The 15279-nt window shown below is 38.4% G+C and overlaps 1 protein-coding gene across 1 annotated transcript in view; it reads left to right on the forward strand.

Moving 5' to 3' along the window:
- The window catches only part of THEMIS (thymocyte selection associated), a 75999-nt gene that overhangs the window by 13167 nt on the left and 47553 nt on the right, over positions 1-15279 (forward strand). Inside the window, exons 2-4 of the mRNA XM_051613031.1 lie at positions 3022-3180; positions 9856-10314; positions 13414-14459. Coding sequence (XP_051468991.1) covers positions 3022-3180; positions 9856-10314; positions 13414-14459 — 1664 coding nt within the window. The remainder of the gene's footprint in view (positions 1-3021; positions 3181-9855; positions 10315-13413; positions 14460-15279) is intronic.

A 15279-nucleotide genomic window follows, 5' to 3' on the forward strand; every position in this document is an offset into this window, starting at 1 on the left:
GCTGGTGCGTGCTGGTCCTGGCTGCTTTGACGGGCAGACTTGCAAAGGTTGTCTAGCAAAGATTAAATTAAATGTGCCAAAAGCCCATAATTAGTCAGTGCAGTCACTTTCATGTGTTAAGTGGTTTCTAAGGGTCTATTTTCAAGTCAGGTAATCTAGAGAAGCTGGATCTAAATATGCACTGAAGAAAAAAAGCTTCCCATTTTGTGTAGGTTTTCACATATTTGTTCAGAGGTGAGGATATTGGAATTCTTTGCTCATCTTTCCATGTTTTTATAATGCAGAGCTCATCACACTGGGTCCTCTGGGATTCCCTCGGTCTAATAACATCATGGTTGCTTGTGATCTCTACTGTGTCTGATGTGAGGAATGAGGTGGCTCAGCACAAAAGGAATATTACCCTCTGCACAGCTGCTCAATCTTTCTCTCCCTTTCACTCTAATATGAAATAAGTATTGCACATACACTTTTCTGACTGTCATAAAACATCCTAAGGAGCTCAGCTAAAGCAATGAGAGCTATGATAATTCCTCATGTGTTTATTAGAGCACCAGCCAGCCTACTGATGGGAGCCACAGCAATATCCAGTGGAGACATCTGAATTAGTCAATGTTGAATTGCTCAGGGACTAAAGAGAGAGCAAACAACTACACAGTATCTTTACAGTGAGAAAACCAGATTATTCTTTTTTAGTTGAAGGGCAGCAGCTCTCTTGGTCTTTTGCTTAGTAGCAGATCAGTGGAAAAGACGCATAAACAGGTCTTTCACCTGGTAGTGGTTGATATTTCTGTGGCACTATAATCCAAAATATATCTGTGCTAATCATCATCTGAGTGTGCAGATGCTTGCTGGGGGACTTGAGAATCTAAGCACAGTAATCCCCTCGATCCTTTGTAGGATTCTCAGCAAGGGAAAACTAGGCAATGTTGTCACATCCAGCCTGCCGAAAGCACCTGCCACATGATTTTTAAAAATGTACCTCGGTACCTGTCTTCTTCAGGGGAGCAGCTGGGGATTTCCTGGTGTCCATCTCAATTATGAGAGCATTTCACAAGCAACTGACAGGTTTGCCTGGACATGTCTCCACAAGAGGGTAAACTTGAGCAGTTGCTCAGAGTTGCTGTCATTCATCCTTCTGTCCTGACACAAACCCATTGTTCTGTGCCACTCTGCTGAGGCTTTGAGTTTAGGCTAAAACCAGGGATACTTTTGTTCAAGTTCATCTCCCAGTGACTTCTGGTGAGGCTGAGGCCATAATCAAGTGCTTGTCACCTGCAAGTGTGGCAGCAGAGCTGATAAATATGTCCCAGACTCAGTGATTAATGCTTATTAGCCCAGGATATGGCTGGGACTGGAATTGATCTTGAGTGAGCATTAGGAAAATCACTTGACTAATAGTTACATTTCTGGTATGACATCTAGCAAAAAAAAAATTAGAAATTCCTCACACAATCCCCCCCTGCCTCACAACTGCAAAGACAGCTGTGAAGTAGAGAATGTGTCTGAGGGAAGTGAATTCTGCAGGCAAAGCCACTATTTCAGTTCAGGCCATCTCAATTATTGATTGCTACTATATATCCAAAGGTCAGGTTTTAAATATCTCTCATTGCCTGAGCTCATTGTGGTTGCCTAAGTTAACAGTAAAAAATAAGGAAAAGACTTTAAACTGAACAAGTTGCAAGAAAGGGCTATTAGAGGCATTATGGGAAGGAAAGTCTGTCTTCTGAGAGGAGATAAAGAGAATTTGTTTCTTCTAGGTTTTTGTCAAAAATGTGATCAGTGAAGAGCAAAATTAACCTTGCAAACACTTATGGGAAGGAAGAAATGGAAATGAGAAAAAAAAATATTAAGTAGCAGAGCAGTGTTCTTAGCGGAGCCAATTGATACAATCACTAATACATCAGAAATGGAAATGAGAACAAGGTTTCTCACCATGAGGGAAATGAAATTCTGAGATGGGATTCTGGAGAGGGTACTTCCACACCACTTCGGGACAGAGCTTGGTAAGTTCTTGGAAGGAACTGCACAGTGTGAGGGGAACAGAATCTAGCATTAAAGTTGGCATTTCTGATATTCTGTGTACAGTTAATTCCATCTATGAATGAAAGTGTAGGAAGACTTAATCATTGCACTACCTTTATATATGTTCAATTAACCCCATATCTCCTGTAGGGACCAGGAAAAAATTTCCTTCTGCGTAATTTGGCTTTTGTTTTGGTTTTGGTTTATCCTTTTTCCCCTGCTGTTACATCTGCAAAAGAAAAGATTGACTACAGCTAGAATGGAGAAGCGAGGGTGGTTTTGGCCAGGCAATCTGCAGGTCCAGGTTTTGCTGGAAAGCTCTGAAATGCTTGGTTCAATCCCCCTATTCCTGTTCTCAAACTTCTGAACATCACAGACAAAAAAGGCGTGTTGTTTTTTTTCTTGCAGGCCTGAATCAGTAGGCTCATTTCAGCATGGAGCAGAGATTACCACTGTTAATTTGCCATTTTTCCAATTTCTTGTACTTTCTTCAGGTTTTCTGCACTCCAGAAAGCTTAAATGCTGTTTATACTTCGATTGCCTCCTTGCCTCTCCCTGGGCACCTTCTAGGGTCCATGTTTTTTTGTGTGTTTTCTGCTGTAGTGTGTTGTTTCCTATGGGATATGCTATGCTCTGTGCTGAGTCACCTTTCCTGCCCAAGCTCCGCTGCAGCAGCTCCTCATGACCCAGCCCATCCTCTGCCTCGTTCTTTTTTGGTCTAATAACCTAGAAATGCATGTCCTTCAGACACTGTTCTCCTTACATACATCTAAGAACAGGGTACACACAGAGCTAATCTGGAAGTTGTTGAAATCACAAGATGGACTTTCTTGTGACACTAAGGAAGAAAATGAAAATTAGGTTAGTTATCACAGGATAAGTATTATTTCATATAACTTCAGGGATTTTTTTTTTCTTTCATTCAAAGAGATAAAGACACCTGAAAAAAGTGAGAAAAAGCTGAATAATGCATTTCTTTCCTTTTGTATTTCTTTTCAGGCTCCATCTATGAAATGTTTGGATATGAATCCTGCCTTTCAACAGGAGAAGTCATTAAAGTTATTGGCTTCAAAATTAATAAGCTCATAGCAAGTATCTGTGAGAATAATGAAGTCGGCCAGTTTTCAGCCAAAGTGGAATTACCACTAAATTTTCCTGGTATAGTATTTCATGAATACTTGTTTTGGAGAATTATAACCCTAAGTAACCAACTTTGTTCATTTTATTGATTTGCTGTCTTGATTGATATTTGCTTGAGGTTACAACACAGCTGTCAAGGATACAATTTTATTAAATGACATGAGACACAATAAACTCATTTTTAAGTATCAACTCTTACAGTTCTTTTTCAAGCATGGATAGAAATTATTAATGTTATAACGTTTGGTAGTAATGTTTTCTGTACTTGAGGTGACTCAGTGTAAGAATTATCTTCTTTTCAGTTACTTCTGACTTTGCCAAACTTTGTCTGAGCTCAAATCTTCCTTACTATGTGCTCAGAGTAAAATGTATTTACCATGACTATATTTTTATTTTATTATTTTGGATATAAAATATTTTTAATATTTTATTGCATTTTTGCATTTAATTTAAGGATTCATTCTAATTCCAGGGGCCAAAGTGGCTGCTCCATGCCTGGAAACAGGATTAGAGGAAAATTCATATGGTTCTTATGCTTGAAAAACACTTCAACTGTTCTCTATAGAGAAGTGCCAAATTATCCATATTTAAGAGGATGGACTTGAAATTTGGCATGTGGTACTGACTCATTATTTGAAATATATCTTCCTTTGTTCCTGTGACCTTGTTAGGGAGAGCTGACCAAGTGCTGTAGCCAGGGTACCTTGTTCATCATATGTCATATTTATTAATTTCTCAATTCTGCACTTCTCAATTCCTCTCCTGTTAAGACCCAGCTGTTTTAAATAGAGAAATGATTGGAGTGCAGCAGAAGTGCTGGGCTGTGAGTATCCCTGTGTGGGAAGTGAAGGAGGCAGACTAGGTTAGGAAACAGATAAAAAACCATTGGATTTCAGAGCAAAGTAGACAGATGGTAACTTGATATGCAAAGATCAGGCACTGGAGACAGCGATTATAGAGGTGGTTACAAGCATCAGAGGTGGGCTGCACCCACACAGAAATACAGAAGTAGGGCATTTCCTATGCTGGGAGCCCTCTGGGGAGAGGGGATGAGCAGGCTGGAAAACAGCAAGAGGAGGCTAGTGGGATGTGGAAAGGATCCTGGGATACCTGTAGGCGGGAAACAGTGGGACAGAGCACACACATGACACAGAAGCCCTTGAGAGTTCAGGGACTCACTTTGGCCAGCAGTCTAGCTAATGCACTGAAAGAGACTACAGTTTTGTAGAAAAACAGTAGAATGTCAGCATTTAGTTAACACTGTCTTGTATTGTAAGCCCAAGAGAGGTTAACTTGATGCTGCAGAGGGGAAACACAATGTGAGTGTTTTCTAGTGTTTGAGTGCTTGACTTAGTAACCACCATTCTAATGCATTGCTGAACATGTGAGAATGTGTGCAAATGCATGCATTTCCTTCAGGCTCTGCCGCTGCCCAAACTGGTGTATGCTTTCTCTGCAAAGGGAGACAAGACACACTTCTTGAGGGAAATGAAATGTAAAAGCACATGGGAATGCAATGTTTCATCATTATCATAATTCCGCAGGAAGATATCTTCTGCCATGCCTTCATTTTCCACCTCCAAAATACAAATTTCTTCCTGAAATAGTCCTATATATAATTTTCTTTCCCCCTGTGGATCCTCAATTTACATTACTGTTTTTCTTACTCAGTGAATCAGAACCATTTGTATGACCACTTATTAAAGGACTTTTTTGGAATGTCATTTTCAAGCACTAGTAGAGCCCAAATGTAGTGAATAAAGACATTTTAATTACCTGTGGCTACCTAGAGATATTGAAGTATTGCTGTACTGTGAACTCTCAAGATACTCAGTATTTTTCTTGAAATCCAAGCTTCTTTGCTCTTATTAAAATTTCTTCTCTCTCTAAAATATGCATACATATAGGAAGTAATATTCTAAATCTTGATTGGCAGATGGGTTTGAACATTTGAATCCTAAAATATTCAAAAGAACCGAGTGATAAAGGTAATCCCACATTTATTAAAGTTGAATCTCCTGATTTTTATAACAGAATGACTTTTGATTTCATATGTTTGAACCTGGTGAATCTGGATTTGTTTGCATTCAAGTGATCAATTTTACAGCTTCGCATTTGAATGTTGTTGCCCTATTAAGCACATTTTCAAATTCGGTCTAATCACTACAATTTGCATACTTACTTCTGAACTCTCCCAACCACTGTTCTAAGAAACTGGGTTATTTCACCAGAAAAATAAATTCAGAGTTCATTTTGCTGAAATGTATCATTATTATCCTCTACATGGTGTGTATTACTGAACAGTGGCACTGAAGAGGGGAGTAATGATACTTCCTATTAGCCGAACAGGGAGCACTGCTCTCATTTCTCTCTGTGTATGTACTCTTCTGCATTCAAGAGCTTTTTGGTAAGATGTAAATTTGTCATTTCTCTAATTTAGTTATTAGCTGAAGAGTGATTCTGCTCTATAATGTCAAGATGTTCCAGTCTCTGCTTTTTCTTGACTTTTTTCTGTTTCTCTTTATGCAATACCCACATACACATGCTAAGCTCTGAACGAAATGTTGTGTTGGAGCCTTCCTGGCTTGCCCCTGTCTCCAGAACAAAGCCCAGAACCAAATTGCAGATGATGTATTTCCACACTTGATGCAAAGAAATCTTTTGCTTTTATGTAATTTTCCATTTCCTCTGCTATGAGCTGTAATTTGCGTGTGATGGGCTCGTGTATTCTTTCACCTTGTGCATGCTGGCATAAGTAATCCACGGTTCTATTTAGGTTACTCTGGGGATAACATTTCTGTGAGGGAAGAACTGGGCTCATTGGCTTTAAACGAGCCTTATTCTTTGTCTTTCTGAATGTATTTGCAGTCTACGGAATTCCTTTTTTTTGCTCTGACAAATCAGATCCTTGATAAAGGCATAATCTGCCCTTTGCATTACAGAAACTGCTGCAACCGCAAGTTCACTATCTGTGTTATTTCATTTTATCCTCATTCTAATTTGTTCTTTTTCATGCCTCAGAGGGCCAGGCTGTTCTTTCTATGCTCATACACAGGGTAAAAAAAGAAGTCTGCTGTTACTCTAGACACTTCAATGCCTATGTCTAACAGCATTTTGAACTACAATTTTCACTACTAGCAAGTTAGCAGAGACAGGTAATTTGCACAACACTTGAACTGTGTGCCAGCACAAATGATTTCATTTGGTTCTCTTCTATTCCTTCCTCTGCAAAAATATTGCCAGGCTGTGCCTGCTCTCAAGGGGTCCCTGGAAGTTGCTGCTGCTCGTTCCTACATGGTCTGGCACACATGTAGCTGAGCACTCCTTTGAGCTCTCAGCCCCTGGCAGCCAGAAGACAAGAGACTTGTCTGTGGCCACAAAGCACGTGCATGGAAGAACATGGGTGTTTGGCACTAGAAGGCTCATTTCAAGAGGAGATGATGAAGAAACAGGAGAGGTGGCCTTTGGGGCAGTATGGGGAGAGAAGGATACTGGAGCAGAGGAGGAAGCAGAGTGGGTGGTGAAGGAAAAAGGGAACAGCAATCAAATCAGCTCCAGAGAAGTTGGGAACAGAGCTCTTTCTGTCTTCTGCATTGCCACGGGGAAGAGAAACTGCTAGTCTGGGACAGAAGTTCTTTGCTCTTTTTTTCCTTTATAGGCTACTTGCTGAGCTATTAGGTGAACCTAACTACTGGTTTTCTCAGTTTTCTCAGTTTTCTGTGGGGAAAAGAAGAAAAAGAGAATTAAAAAGATACTCCTTTCCTTCAGGACTCTGATTAAGACTGTAAAAGAGACATCTATAAAGCTGCAGGGAGATACATTTTATCACTCTATAACCAGTAAAAGAGAGCTGCATATACTGTTCTGTAAAAAGGTGGTAAAAGCATCCTTCTAGCAAAACACGCTTTCTCACAGGACTAAATGGGTGGTCCTTGGGCTATGTCTTCTCTCCCATATCTGTGAAAGTATTTTTTTTTAGGATTCCCAAACTCTCTATCAATGTGTACATCAATGCCTAAAATTTTCCTTTAAAATGATGGCCTGATTAGGTTTGAGGCATACTAATTATCGTATTATGGCTAAGCAGGCACTTCACCTAGTAAAATTCCACTAGGTACAGAGGGTTCATGGAGTGTGACAATGGGTTTACATTCCTGTAGTTATTATGTATGTGGAGTTACTCTTGTCTCTATCTGTAATTTTCCCCAAAACTATTGGGCATCAGAGCACTTTAGTTGTAGACCATATTACATTTAGAAAGTAGATACACAGAAGCAATAATTCCAGCTCTCAGTAAACCAGATGGACCTTTTTCTAGGTTTTCTATTTCCATCTGTCTTTCCTCCCAATAGTCGACCAAACACCCTTAGGAAAGTCTAAGTGAATTTGATTCGGTCATTTTTTGAGTTATGAAAAAGTACAAAAATATTTTCTTTTGACCTCAAAATGTCCAGCCTTTAGCATTTCAAACTTACCATATGTCTCCCCTAGTCTCTGTCTTCAGTTTGGGAAACATTTGGGTTTGTAATTTGATTCATAATGGTTTTAATAAGGTTCTGAATGGTTCCTGAAAATGCTGTTTGATTTTGGAGTTGTTTTGTTGTGGTTTGGTTTTTGTTTTGGTTTGTTGTTGATTTTTTGTTGTTTTTTTTTTGTTTTGGTTTGTTTTGGGTTTTTTTTAATATATATCTTAGCAAGGAGAGCATTTATGAGAAGATACTATGGCCGATTACAGCACTTAGAGAGGAACCACAGTAGCTTTCACTCATCATACCAAAATAAGTTTTTATATATTCATTTCTTTTCTGTAGAGAGAGAAACATATCGAACTTTACATACTCTTAAACATAAACAGGTGGCTATTAGCTGCCTCTTCTTTATGGGTCTCATCAATACAGAACCTAAGTATGCAAGACCAAGTGGCTCTGTGGTTGCCCACGCAAGCATCCTATTGCCAAAACTGAGAAAAACAGCAGAATGGAAGGTGAAGATTTTTCTGCCCCCACAAAGTCAGTCTGCCTGGGCCTGAGGGGCTAATTAGTTGTCTAGCTTTGTATAAGATCTGGTTATTATGCTTCCATATGAAACTTGCTTTCCAACCCAGGATGCTCATCACTTTGTTGTTGAAATAGCTGGATTCCAAATAGCTTAGTAATCCCACCAAAATTAGTAGAGCCTGAGTTTATTGTCAAACCCATAGAAAAGAGTGTTTCTTGTACCTGTACATTGCCAAATATTTTCAGCTGGGAATGTTTTTTTAACACAGTTTATGGAGGGTTTTTAATGCAATTCTGGAGATCTTTCTAGGGGCAGTGCATGTTCTCCTGTATCACAGATGGGTAAACACAGTTATTGCCTTTGGGATGCATCATATGTACATTGAATACATCTTTTAATGAAGAATATTCCTGTTTGCTTTCTCCCAGCACTGCCAAGAGATGATGCCCATCTTGTGCTTGCAAAGCATGACACTGGAACACTGAGGGATGCTGTCTTTTCTACAGTTTCAGTTTGTCAGTGGGGCCTTGTCACTGCCATATTTTTTAAATGCTGATGAACCAGTTTGTTTTGATCTGCACTGACAGCTCCAGTAGTGATTCCAACTGGGATAGCTAACTTGCTTCTTAATAATTGTGTTAGAAATGGCTGGAAGAAACAGAGCTTGGCTGCTTTGTCACTGTAGCTACCAGTTAATCTGTGTGGGTCCCCTGGCTTGCAAACTTGGCCTAGGAGTAACTCCTACAGTCAGTTGTATTCACTTGGAAGGGAGCCTTAGCTGATGCCTGTCCCAGGAATCTGCAGTGTAATTCCATAAGGCATTATTTACGCTGCTGTGCCTGGGGAAAGACAGGGAATCACACAGTTGAGCTAAACCCTACTGTTGAGTCCTCTAAACCGTCCGCTTCATCTTCATCTATGAAAACATTCATGCAAAGATAGAAATGTACATATTTTTCTTGCAATGTGGACTCTTAATGAGACAGCTCCAAGGGGCATGATTAACATGAAATAATAATGTCCCTAGGGGATAGGGATGCTCAGATGCAGTGTCTGCCTGGCTGAACTTCAGCACTTTAATTGCCTTGTGATAACCACAGTGCTACAACACCCAGACTTTGAATTACTCCATCTGGTGGTCTGGGCTATCAGATTTGCTAAAATCAATTTCCTTTGCTCATTCTTATCTGTAGGCACATTCTTTCTATAGTGCATTTGGGTACATTTGTGGTGTACCTTTAAACATGCTTAGACTAGGAACCCCCAGTCTGTGTGTGGAAGAATACCGCAGTACAATGTTTAGCCAGAAACTTTATCCTGCATTTCACTGATAACATTAGTGTTGCACTTCATACCATGTCTGCATTTTTTTCTTGAAGGTTGGCTTCCTGAGAATACACAAAAGAATTTAGGTTATTTTGTCTTTTTTCTATAGCAAAGAAAAACTACTTTTTTTGTCTTTTTACCATGGATGTAAAAATTCTGGATGTCAGAAATTATCTGCAGAGTAGAAAGGGCTAATTCCAGCCACCTATGATTTGTATCATGTAGTTGATGTTCTCACATTTCTAGCAGAATATCAGCTGTGAATTGTTTGGTGTGTTTTGCTGCCCATTTTTATTGCATTCACAGACTAAAATTTGGCAAGGCTTCCTTTATATTCCCCTTTTTATAATGCAAGTTTTCTGTCCTTAGGTCTTTACAAGGTTGTGGCAGATAAAACTCCATATGACAGTGTTGAGGAAATTACAAGAAAAGTCTCAATTGGGCCAACAAGATTTGGTCATCCATGTTTCTACAGCCCCGAGGATATAAAATTGGCAAACCTCACTATCAAGCATGGTGAGCAGATCACCTTCAAGTCAGTGGAAGAGGTCAATGGAACAATGGCTGTGAACTGTAACGTGGTCAGAAATAACGAGTCTCATTCCTTTACTTTGCCCTTTTCACAAGAAGGAATATTCTACGAGTGTGAAGATGATCAGATATACACTCTAAAAGAGATTGCAGAATGGAAAATTCCTAAGTGCAGAAACCGGATTGTCAAACTTTCCAATCCTTTACACACATGGGACTACTTTAATCCACTGCCTGAGAATTTTGATGGGTGCTTGATTCTCAAGCCTGTCTATGAAGTGCAGGCAGTAATGAAATGTAAGTAGGAATCAATGTTCTGTTGTCTCAGTATAACAAAGTACTCTTAAATACACAAAATGTGCTTAAAACAGGAAGGAAGGATTCAGTCTGGTCAAGAATTCCTGACCCATATTTGGCAATGATGCTAGTTTCACAATGAAGAAAGATAAAAATAAGGTTGCCTTTTTTATTCCTTTGTTATTCAGATTGTTGCTTTGAATCTCTTTCTGTTCTTATTTTCTTGATCACTACAACTAAATCATTATTGCAAAGAAAATATATTGCATAGTGAAAAAGTGCAGCTTAGGAATTGTGTTGAGTTCTCAAAATCTCCTTTGTGTCTCAGACTTTGGCTGTAGAGAAGCCACTCTATATTTTATGGCTATGGCTAGGAGGTAGAAAAAAATATAGACATACATGTAACACACTCAACTGCTATTTTTCAGACAGAGGATGCTGCAGAAAGCAACCATATTATTTCACTCTGCTGCAGAAATAAGTATCACTAAGATATAAAGAGAAAAGACTTACGGACAATTTCTGAAACCTCTAGTTCTGAGAAAACAGGAAGATATTAGAAAACAAATATAATTAAATGTTGTAATTTGTGTCATGAGTTTATAATAATAATAATAATAATAATAATAATAATAATAATAATAATAATAATAATAATAATGAAATTGTCCATAGCACATTAACACTGTTCTAGTTGTTCCACCAAAACATTGAACCTGCTGGGTTCTGTTCTTACCAATGTCTATATCTATGCCTTGTTAGTGAAATTAGTCATGGGAATAAAATGAGAAGGTGTGCAAAGGTACAAGATCACAGTGAAATTCTCCTGAGTTCTGATGACCTGTAGAGCTGAGCTGCAGTAATGACCCTTGTGTGTGTGTGCATAGCATACCCTCTCTGAACTGAGATGTTACCTAAGCAAAAAAAACAGGTTAAACTAAAATGTTTTACCTTGCTTGAGGATAGCCCAAGCAGTAGATAGAAACTTTCTGCAATTATACTTGTTGATGCATCCATCCTGTTAAAGTTGCAAGGTAGGAGCTTAGTTTTTGGGAAGGTTTCTTTTGCATGCTGCATTTAATAGAAGCAAACCAGTGAGCTCCATAGAAAAGAAATCCTAACAGAACTATGTAATTCATAAGGATAATAATCAGAAATATTTTCATAGTTGAACTTTCTCTGATTAATTATGTAAGTAAATTGATAAAAAAGAAAGAAATAAAATTGGGCAGAGACTGTTAGTACAATATACTATAGTTGCTAAATGCTTATCACGAGATGCTCAGCTGTGCTTGCTATGGGATTTAATGTGTGAGTTTGGAAAGCATATCTTCACGAGATAAAATACTTTGTTTTCTATAAGTAGATTCAGGAATCTATTTCATCTCACGAATCTAGGTTCACTTAGGTATATTCCTATACCCACTTATATCCACGTGCAGAATCAATAAAAATATAGTGATTCTAAAAATCTTTCCAAAAAAAGCTTTTCCAAAGATGCTTTTTCCAAAAGCTTTCCAAAGATGTCTTGTCTTCTAGTCAGATATTCCAATGACAGTTGTATTTATTGATTATATTTCATTCCCTTTTATATTTCATAGTGTGGTCAACAGTTAAGAAGAATTAAATGTGTCCTAAATAAGTATTTAATACAAATTTGAAAAGTAGGCTTCATGGTTCATGATTAACTACTTTCTTGTGGAACATGAAAAATGGATTTTCACCATTTTTAGAAGAACTATAAATGGACATAAGACAAAGTGTGAGGAATACTATCCACAATTCAATAAAAAATTTCCTGATAAAAGTGATAGCAGATTACATTTTCAAAGGCTGTGGGCAGGAATGCTCTATACTTCTTCTTACTAATGAACAAATTACATGTGTGGAACCCCCCCAAAATGTTCATAGAAAACTTTCATTTTCACTTGTCATTCCTCCTTCATTGGCTTTTCCTTGTGGTGCTGACGATGTTTGTCACCTGAAGGTAGGTGTCAATGTAACAAAAGCAGAGTTGGAAAAAACAGATCCTGAATCACTGTCATAAAACTCTGTCATATAAAATACAATCGATACTGATTTTAAAGCATAAAATATTGGTATGTGCTGTTACACAGGAATGTGAATCCAGGATATACTATTCTTGTGTGCAGGTCAATGCAGAACGAGTCTTACTGAAGAGAGTCCTTAAATATTATTTGCTTGTTAGATTTTACTGCCCCTGGTGAGTGATCTGTGGTGTCGCCAGTCTAGAGACAAATTTTTAACCAAAGCTTAATTGCATAGTCAGCTTTGTGCTTGGAACTTTTGCATCCAACATTTTGCAAGCTCAGCTGTGGTAGAAGAGTTGTTTCTTATCAGACTGCTAAATGCAATGGCTCAGTTCTGACAGTGAATAAAACCCACATGCTACAGAAGAAGATTCAAGTTTTCCACAGAGAACCATTAGAGTAGAAATTTCTTCATTCCTTAACAATAAGCTTAGACTTTGTTATACAAGATTTTGGTGTTTTCTGGGGTTTGTTTGTTTGTTTTTGTTTGTTTTTGTGATATTATTTTCTAATAAATATAGATATTTTCATTATTCTTATAAATGTAAAAATATCTTATTTATCCCAGACTGGCCATTGCAATATATGTTGACAGGTTAATTTTTTTGTTTGTTTGTTTATTTAAAATGTGTCCCCATCCATTTCTTTGCGGAAACCATAAGTTACTATGAAAGAAAATAATATAAATACATCTTGTACTCAAGAAAAAGAGTCTGATAAGACAAAGAGCTGATTAAACTTGGAGATGCTGTGAGAAAGTTTGTGAACTAGATTTTTTTTCCCTTTCCTTTTTCTTCAGCTTTTGTTCACTTGCACACCTTATTCTCACTTGCCTTGTTTCTCTCTTTCTTTTTGAAGTTTCCTGCATATCTGATAGCCATCTATTTCAACTTATAAGAGTTAGACTTTGGCCCTGTTAGTTGTGCATGTTAAAATACTGAGGTACACACTTCAGAGAAGGTACTTTTAGTATCTGGCCAACAGGACGTGTATTTTATTCCAATATCAGTGTGAAAACAATAATCAATGTATTTCTTTTCCTTTTCAGTTCGAAAGGACATTGTTCATATCCTCTCAGATCTAGATGTTGAGGTCAAGGATATAACTGACTGTTATGATATTAGCTCTTTCCTTCAGCCACTGTCTTTGGAAGATGTATTTGAAAGAACAAGCCAGGAATTTCCTATGGTTGCTGAGATCATGGAAGGACCTTCAAGAAGCCAAAAACCTTATCGTTTATTGTGCACAGGAAAGGAGGTCGTAATCTACAAAAAGTACCAGGCAACAAGAGTCCTAGCCTCTGAGATCAGAAGTGATTCCCCCAAAAGACATTTTTTAATACCTATGAGCTACAAAGGGAAGTTCAAGAGAAGGCCTCGGGAGTTTCCAACTGCCTATGACTTAGAGATAGCAAGAAGTGAAAAGGAACAGCTTCATGTTGTAGCAACTAAAGCCTTTGATTCCCCTCATAAAGAGCTTTTTTCTGTTTCAGTTGGAGATCAGTTTCTAATTCAGCAATGCCATACTAGTGAAGTTCTGTATGAGGGAAGAGAGAAATGCATAGACAGTTTAGCTTGTGAACAAATACTAAGTGATAAGTATAAGAAAGTGCTCCTCCCTATGTACATGGAAGGCGGCTTTGTGGAAGTGATTCATGACAAGAAACAGTACCAGCTTTCTGAGATTTGCAAAGAATTTCATTTACCTTTTAATGTCAAAGTGTCTGTGAGGGACCTTTCTGTTGAGGAAGATGTCTTGGCTGCTGTGCCTGGTCTGCAGTTTGAAGAAGAAATCACAGACTCCTATTTGCTGGTCAGTAGTGCCAGCAATCTAGAGGAGAGCTGGGAAATTCCTGTATATCGCTTGAACATGTCAGTCCATTTGCTAAACAAAGATGTCCAGGCAGTTTTACCACCTATGGTTAAGACAATAGTGGAAGAGATCAGTGAAGAGCAATACTATATGGTGCGAAGATATGAAAACCAAACCCTTCATCCACCCCCCAGGCCTCCCAAAAAGCCAACAACATTTGCACCAAAATCTGATTTTGCAGTACCTAAGCAAGGTGTGTCTGATGTGCTACAGACTCCCAAGGTAAGGTATCACAATTCTCTTTGAACCTTTTACAAGCGTATTCTGTCCATTTTCAGTCGCCATTTCACTGGTGTACCCTATGACATGTACATAAATGGCTCTCAGTTTCCCAAAATAGGCAAATTAGCCATTATAGACAACAATGGCTAAAATCTCCAGTGTGTGTTAATTGATCGCTGAAAAAAAATGGAAACATGCTGATTCACAACAGAAAGCTTGGCTTTAAAATTTTGCATGGATAATCCTTTACTGCACAAATGCAAAAGTGAAGAGAGAGACTTGAAGTGGCTGTGCCTAAATCTTTATTAGGGGGAGGCATATGTTTTCATGATGTAAAGATAATTTTGCTCAGCTGGAAACAGCAGAACTGAATTCATAGAAAGTCAAGTTGCATACATATTTTTGAGCACATGATTTTGCACTTACCCAAGTAGCAAATAGATCTGGAATATAAAGGGCAGCCGTTTTAGAAGAGCACTTGATGTTAAAAAAGAAATGCCTCTTCTAGGATAATGTCCTTCATGGTTAATCTAAGGCAATGTATTTGTTCATTATTTTTGTTGTTGGGTCTGTCTGAGATGGAGTTAATTTCTTCACAGCAGCCTTTTAGATATTGTGGTTTAGATTTGTGACTGAAGCAGCACTGATAACACACCAGTGTTTTGGCTGTTGCACAGCAGTGCACCCACAGAGTCAAAGCCTTCTCTTTTTTCCCACACTGCCCCCCCCAGCTAGTAGGCTAGGGGTGGGCAAGAGGTTGGGAGGAGACACAGATGGGACAGCTGACCCCAAAGGACCAAATGGACATCCATGACATATA

The sequence above is a fragment of the Apus apus genome, chromosome 3 (assembly GCF_020740795.1).
Source record: "Apus apus isolate bApuApu2 chromosome 3, bApuApu2.pri.cur, whole genome shotgun sequence".
Lineage (NCBI taxonomy): Eukaryota > Metazoa > Chordata > Aves > Apodiformes > Apodidae > Apus > Apus apus.